General features: G+C 50.5%; 2 protein-coding genes across 2 annotated transcripts; both read right to left on the minus strand.

The window, feature by feature from the left end:
- Window positions 1–1,827: 1,827 nt before the first annotated feature.
- H257_15666 (hypothetical protein) lies at window positions 1,828–4,873 on the minus strand. The gene is made up of 3 exons (XM_009843836.1): window positions 3,884–4,873; window positions 3,610–3,829; window positions 1,828–3,542 (listed from the first exon to the last, which is right to left on the minus strand). The coding sequence occupies exons 1-3, from the start codon at window positions 4,833–4,835 to the stop codon at window positions 1,970–1,972; spliced, it is 2,745 nt and encodes a 914-aa protein (XP_009842138.1). The 5' UTR covers window positions 4,836–4,873; the 3' UTR covers window positions 1,828–1,969.
- Window positions 4,874–5,472: 599 nt separating this feature from the next.
- H257_15667 (hypothetical protein) lies at window positions 5,473–6,240 on the minus strand (the record flags this gene model as incomplete). Its single annotated transcript, XM_009843837.1, has 2 exons — window positions 5,473–5,732; window positions 5,874–6,240. 2 exons carry the CDS (start codon window positions 6,238–6,240, stop codon window positions 5,473–5,475), a joined length of 627 nt encoding a protein of 208 aa, XP_009842139.1.
- Between the last annotated feature and the right edge of the window lie 1,534 nt (window positions 6,241–7,774).

Genomic DNA, 7,774 nt, shown 5'->3' on the forward strand with positions numbered 1-7,774 from the left:
AAGCAGCAGCGTATTGCTTCTCGCAACGAGTGGATGGCCTCCACTCGGCCACTACTGTTGTGATCCACAGCAGTGAATTAAAATGTGACTGCACTTTTTAAGCTGACTAATAAAATTCATGTAAAATTTTATTACGTAACGTTATTGCGAAATGCATGCAATTATATTTTTGATCAAATTATTTTGCATATTAATTTAATCGAATACAAACATCAAGGTTTTTAAGGAGTGTCATGAATTGGTGCACTTCAAAAGTCGTGACCATAAAGCACAAAACATTTAATTTCAATTCAAATCTGAAATGTAGTCCAATCATGTTCAATGATTGGATTACTTTTCATAAAAAAAATGGTGGTGGGTTGCTGGTGTAAACCCCCCTCCTGAATCCAGTTGCGCTAGCTATCCTCATCACGTGAATGGGGGACCCCCAAAAATCACATAAATCGCATATTTATGTTTCATATGTGCTGTCGTTGTGTCCCAGCATATGTTGTACTTGTGTCAACTTGTCACAGATGTGCCAACCAAAAACCAGGAACACAAATCGACTAATTCAAAGTGGTCAACCACTTGCACACGATATTTGGTCCTGCTTGCTGCAGTGGTGATGAGATCCTCGCCTCTTGGGTTTCTCAGGGCTCGCCAAAGGCATCGCCAACGTACGATACACCGCAACCAGCTTCTCCTGGCTCTCATGTTACGCCTGCGTATGCAAATACGGACTCGCAATAAGGTCTCAAGGCACAAATGCACATTATTATTGTTCTCACACACACACTACTCTAGATTCTATCGACTGCACTCGTCACACCGAGTGAGATACCATGGCACTTAATGTACATGAGTAAATGCGATCGCAGCTTCATGGCGACAACTAGTCTTGATGTTTTATCTCATCACCACTGCAGCAAGCAGGACCAAATATCGTGTGCAAGTGGTCAAACCCACTTTGAATTAGTCGATTTGTGTTCCTGGTTTTTGGTTGGCACATCTGTGACAAGTTGACACAAGTACAACATATGCTGGGACACAACGACAGCACATATGAAACATAAATATGCGATTTATGTGATTTTTGGGGGTCCCCCATTCACGTGATGAGGATAGCTAGCGCAACTGGATTCAGGAGGGGGGTTTACACCAGCAACCCACCACCATTTTTTTTATGAAAAGTAATCCAATCATTGAACATGATTGGACTACATTTCAGATTTGAATTGAAATTAAATGTTTTGTGCTTTATGGTCACGACTTTTGAAGTGCACCAATTCATGACACTCCTTAAAAACCTTGATGTTTGTATTCGATTAAATTAATATGCAAAATAATTTGATCAAAAATATAATTGCATGCATTTCGCAATAACGTTACGTAATAAAATTTTACATGAATTTTATTAGTCAGCTTAAAAAGTGCAGTCACATTTTAATTCACTGCTGTGGATCACAACAGTAGTGGCCGAGTGGAGGCCATCCACTCGTTGCGAGAAGCAATACGCTGCTGCTTCCTTGTCTATGGTAGCGATGGCTCTAAAGTGAGTACTTCCATGTATCACGTAGCCATGCACAACTGCCGTGACGATCTAGTTGACATTCTATTTAAATACTTGTATTTTTATGTTTGAGATTGAAAAAAACTGACCAGACTTCAACATTTAGACGTGTAATAAAATATAGCGGCGAATATTATCATATCAAATCATACAAGGCCAACACGAAATATCGAGATGCTATTGGCTAAAAGTCAGACAGTCTCATCATATGGTACCATGTCAACAATTGTCCTATATTTGCCCCTTTACGAAACACTTTACAAAACACAAAATACTGGAGAAATCGATACCTTTGCAATGATAAAGATTGGGAGTTTTAGTACTTTCAACTTTTGCATCGCGAACGTGGAGCACCAAGGACACCTGATATACTGTACTGGTATTCTTCATATTTAACGATCAATATGAAGTAACCATTCAACCAGCCTGGGTGAGTGGGAAGTTACGAGCTTTGGCTTGGCGCTGGGCAGTGAAATACCCATACGATTTCGTGGGGCTCACACTGGCGGGCTTGTCGTCGTAGAAATCAGCACCCCAAGTGGGCCAGCTATTTCCTTGTCCCCAGGCCGAATTCCGCACGGCGTTGTAGAATGACACGGCTTGATCCACTCCAGCGACGTTGCCCTTGGCCGAAGTGGCGCCGCTGGTGGGGAAGCCGATGTTCATCAGCTGCAGTTTCTCGGCGGGGTAGAGGGCGGCGAGGCTCCTCCACCACTGGTCGATCGCGGTCGCTACCGCCGCTGGAGTGGTCAAATTGTCCGTGTCGTACAGGGATAACGTCACTCCGATCACGTCACAGTCTTGACTGAGGCGCACCATGTCCGCCCGAAGCGCCGGATTCAGCCACTCGGCGGCGCGCTGTACCGTGCCCACCTTGACGTTGGGGATGCGGGCCTTGATGCCCCGGATGGCTGCGATGATGTCGTTGGCGTTGAAGTTGTCACCTCGGTACGCGTTCTCGCTCCCAACCGTCAGTGCCGAAATAGTGCGGGGAAAGTACTTGACTGCACTCACAGCGCTGGCCACTTGGTCGGCGTACCACGTTTCGCGCGTCATGCCAACACCCAGCGTCAGTTTGAGCCCCACGGCGGCGGCAAAGGGGGTCACGTCCACGCCGTAAAAGTTGGAGTATTCGGTGCGAATGGATGAAAACCGTGTTCGAACGAGCTGCAAGTCCAACGAGATGGCGGCGCCGACGTTCTTGAGGTCGTTCGGGTACTCGTCCGCGTGAAATGGGGAGTAGAGCACACCTTGGGGGCCTCGAGGGCCGTTCACAGGTGCAGGGGGCGGTGCAGGGGTGGGTGCAGGAGTTAGGGCAGGAATAGGTGCAGCGGGCGGAGTTGTTTGCAGGAGCAGGGGGTAGTTGGCCACCTTGCGTTGGCGCGTATCAGCAGTCAGGAAACCAAAGTGCTTTTCCAAGTCGGCCGGTTGAGTAGTGTCGTCCGCGCGGAGGTCAAACATGCTGTACCAAAAGGCCTCACCGCCGCCAGCTTTCGGACTCCATCGTTGAAATGCGTTGTAAAAGTTGACTGAATTCTGAAGCGACGGGGTGTTCTTGGGTGCGAAGGACGGCGCCGTGCCTCCAGTGGGATATCCGATCTCGGTCAGTCTGAGTTTGGATGCCGGGTAGAGGGCGAGCATTTGGTTCCAGATCGCGTCTAGGAGGCCCAGCGGGTTGTCGGGGTTGTAGCCCCCGTCAAAGAACGGGTAGATGTTCACCCCGATGATGTCGGAACTAGCTGCCAGCCGCAGCATGTCCCCTCGGATGTTTGGGTTAAGCCACTCGGTTGCACGCTGCACAGTGCCCACGGCAACATTCCGCCCTGTGCCTTGTCGAATGCGAGTTCGAATCGAGTTGATCGATGCGATGATCTCGTCCGCCTTGTACGGCCCACAAGGAATGACGTTTTCATTACCGACCAAGATGGCTTTAATGGTGCTGGGGTAATTCGCGGCGGCCGCTACAGCGTCGTCGAGCTGAGATTGGTACCTAAGATCCCATAATAATATAATAATGAGAGAGGTTTCGCTGGAGGGGGATATATGTGAGTACGTACCACGTCTCTCGGGTCATAAACACCCCCAAGTAGAGACCCACCGAGTACTTGGCAGCATATTTGGCCACTTGATACCCCATGTACGACGAGTAGTAGGTGCGGACGACTGAAAAGTACTGCGCCATGACCCTGAAGTCTTCGTCCATGGCCCCTCCGAGGAGCGCCGACGATCCCCCGTGCAAAGGATATTCCATATTGTGGAACGGCGAATAGCACACTCCTAGTATAAATCTTAGTACAAATATGCGAACCCGTCAGTTGACAATCAAAGTACCTGGAGTGAACTGAGCCATCGCCCCGGATTCAAACTCGAGCGATGGCAGCATGTCTTTCGAGTCACCTGCGTCCGTGACCAGGCCAAAGGACTTGACTTGGGGCATGCCAATGCGCGTGATGGGATCGTCCAGTCTTAAGTCGAAGAAAGCCGCCCAAAACCCAGCGAACGTGGACTGCGCGAACGCCACAAAGTACAGATGTGCGTTTTCTGGGTTCAGTTCTACGCGCACGGGGGGGTTCTCGCTGCCCGTGGGGTGGCCCGTGGCGGTGATGAGCAACTTGTCTTCGGGGTACCGAGAGGCGAGGCTGACCCACGTGCTTTCGAGCAGCGCCAGCGGGTCCAACGTGGAGAAATCGGGGTCCAAGTACGGGTACGTTTCAACGCCAATGATGTCAACTACCGAGGCCAGGGCCGACAGATCAGTGTCCAGGCTCAACCACGCGTCAGCCCGCTGCGAAGTTCCGATGGGAACGACAGACCCCGTGGTCACTTCGACGCGCTTCTTCAAGTCCAGCACCCGGGCCGTGATGTCAGCCGCCGTGGCCTCGCCATACGGACGCACGTTGTCGCTGCCCACGAGAATTGCTTGGATGGTGTCTGGATACGCGAGCACGGCGGCGATGGCTGCGGCCACCTGATCTTCGTACGACTCGGGCGAGTCCTGACCAGAGTTCACGCCGAGGTACAGTCGCAGGTCGTTTTTCTTGGCAATGGGTGCAATGTCCACGCCAAAATAAGTCGCCTGGGCGGTGCGCACGACCCCAAAGTACGGCTTGATGCTGGCGAGGTCTGCGTCGATGGCCTGCGCAATTTGGCCCACGTCGATCGTGGCGGCAGGTTCCAGCGGAAACGACGGGATATGCCGAGGTGAGTAAAACACGCCGGACTGGCCTGCTGCCAACAATGACGTTACTGGGAGTACGGCCCAGTTGAGCACACAGCGAAGCATGGCAAATTGAGCAATGTCATCACATCACATCGCTGCGTGGTGGTGGGATCAGGAGGTGGAAGAAATCAAGGAATTCGATGGGAATTAGCCGGCTATTTTTAGACTGAAATGGCCGTCGGTTGCAGAGATCTGAGACACAAAAGCGAGATGGAAACTGCACAGTCAAGGCGAGATCTTAACGTAATGGGACGTAACAAGACCTTAAACGGATTGGAATATGGTGTACTAACGTCATCGGAAGTATTCAATAGTGTTCCAGAGCTCAAAAGTGTGGTCAGGTCTTTCGGTTTCACTAATGTGCCGAAGGATAGAAATGATGGTCAATTGAATACTCTGGAGTACTACTATGCAATAGCCTATCGAGGCAGAACTAATGATTGCAAATAACCTCACTGCGTCGTCTACGACCTTGTCTACGATACTGAGGTAGTCCGTGGCGAATCTGTTGGTCACGTGGTTCGTCACGGGGCGTCCATCCTTGTCCACCACATCGCACACATCTATTTTACAGTAATTGTCTGAGAAGTCCAGGATGGTGGCATTTCCGCTCACGATGGCAGCTACCACCAGCCCAATCAGAATCTGGTGCTCTTGTGACAACGATGTCTTGGAGAGTGGTCTGATCTTGCACACTTCGTTACCGTTGAATGTTGGACGGGGTTGATCGTGGCCACATACATCTTAATTCCACCGTCGTGCACCCTGCCCACTTCGGCTTGAAACTCTGCCAGCTACGACTTGATATCCCTTGGGCGGAGGTAGTTGCACTTGTCACGGTACAGCGAGAGGCAGCAGCGTGGGGGGCGTCCAGTTCGTCTGTGCTTTTCCCACCTACGTGGATGTACTGTTGCACCTTGGGGCGAGCCCACAAGAACATCTCCATCAGCGCCTTGTACTCTGGCATACACGGAAGGATGGGGGTCTCATCACGATACTTAAAACCCGATTGTGGGAAGTCGGACGCGTTCTTTCGATAATGCAGCAGGTTGAGGAAGCGCGGTTAGGTTTGGCTGGCGTTCAATCGTTCCACCCCCTCACCGTGTTGTACTCGCACGTTCAGCACCACGTCCGTCGCCGTCCAATGGGGTAGTGGGGGGGCATTGGTAAGGGGAGTGTACCCCAGATCCGGCGTCCAGCTGGCAGTCGACCCCTTGCTGGAATTGAGCGCTTCGTCTAATGGCAGTTCAGCTGACTCGACGTGGACTGCGGCGTCGGCTCCGACTTGATCCACCACATTCAAATACGTGGCAGCATACGCGTGCGTGAACTCGTTCGAGCTGAACATCAAGGGGGATTCAGAGGGATCTACGACGTTGCAAGCTCCGTTCCAGCAAAGGTTGTCTGAAAAGTCCACTATGGTCGCGTTGGACTTTGCAATTGCGTCTTCCACAGTACGATCTGCCATAGGTTGGTCGCTCAGAATCCGCTCGCACGGTGAAGTTGCGCACGCTTTTGAGGTCGAACGCACTTCGTTGAGGGCAGATCGTCGTCACAAACACGTTGATGTCGAGGAGGGCGGAAATGTTCGCCTCAAATCGCTCCAAAATGGTGGCTTGAAGATCCCGGTGGCTTTGGTACACACAAGCATCGTCATAGCTCCCACATCACTGGGTCAAGTTGTGCAGGAGATCGCTCTCTTGTCCACCAGGTTGTGAATGCAGCGACCGCATGTTGATATTTCACGGTTAAAAGTTGAGAGGGCCGGTGGAGATGCTGCAACGTACCCAATCTGTGCGAGATTGCATTCGCTCGTTCGTACTAGTACAGTATACTGTAGTACTACTACAAGCCAAGGATTGTGTGTATTCCATGCATTAACTAAATATAATGCGTCCCATTTGCTGCTCACACTACGCCTACTGCACTCTAGTAAGTGCCCATTAGTATGATCTCATAATCTCTTCAGAACTATTGAGCACACTTTCGTCAACTCATCTGGACCTCCATCCAAGGCTCACAGTTCATAACTTTAGAAATTTCCTACACATCTCTTGATAACGTTAGTAAGTACATGAATTCCACGCCTCGTTGAGCGGCCAAAGCCCTTAACAAATTTTGTGGAGACTTGGGCTAAGAGTTTACACTGATTGTTACTTGACCAAAACTGGTGAATTCAGGTTCAGTTTCTCTATCAACCGTGCACGCAATTGCATTAACTGCGGTCCTTAAACATTGGGTTGTGGTGGATCGCTTGATTTCGCTAAAGAAAATCCTTCTTCAACTTGTCTTGGTGTTTGTGTCGCCAAAGTCAATTGAGAGCATCTTCCCTCGCCGTGTACCACTGCGGGAGGAAGCGTGTGTAGTTGAGGGCAAAATGCACAATGAATTAACTGAAGATCTACAAAGATCTCCTTAATCCTCATCACTATGAAATCTTCTTAATCTACTTCACTACTTCTACACTAATATGCACTTTTGTATACAATGGATGGGGGTGCGGTTGAGACATTGGGGAACTTCACTAGGCTAGCGATTCTAAGCCATACTTGCCCTTGAGACACGTTCCCAGGCAAGCATGAGCTAGGGTGCGTTATGAGCCAGGTACTTAGGAGCTGGGTGCGGGCAAAGTGGTGGCAAGCCGTTAACCCACCTGTCACATCGCTACACGCCGGTCGACATGCGTGGAGCTTTCGAGCAGGACTTGGGCAGCACTGGTGAACATGTTCATACTGGAGTGTCGTACTGAGCGAGCGGAAGGTGCTGTTGGCCTCGACAGCTGCAGCCAAAAGACCCACACAGCTGCAGTCATCAAAACGAGCCCAAAGCCAGAACTTCAAGGCGGGATGGACCGAGGACTGAAATGCAGGGCTGCCACGAATTGTCTGAAAAGTAGTCCCCACTCAAGTCAAGGCTTGTGACTAGGGAGTTAGTAGGGCTTGCAAGAGGCATTCTAGGCCACGGTTATCCTTATCGCCAGGGTTGTGGAGCGTCAACTGGGA

This window comes from Aphanomyces astaci (genome assembly GCF_000520075.1).
Source record: "Aphanomyces astaci strain APO3 unplaced genomic scaffold supercont1.73, whole genome shotgun sequence".
In the NCBI taxonomy this organism is placed as follows: Eukaryota; Oomycota; class Saprolegniomycetes; order Saprolegniales; family Verrucalvaceae; genus Aphanomyces; species Aphanomyces astaci.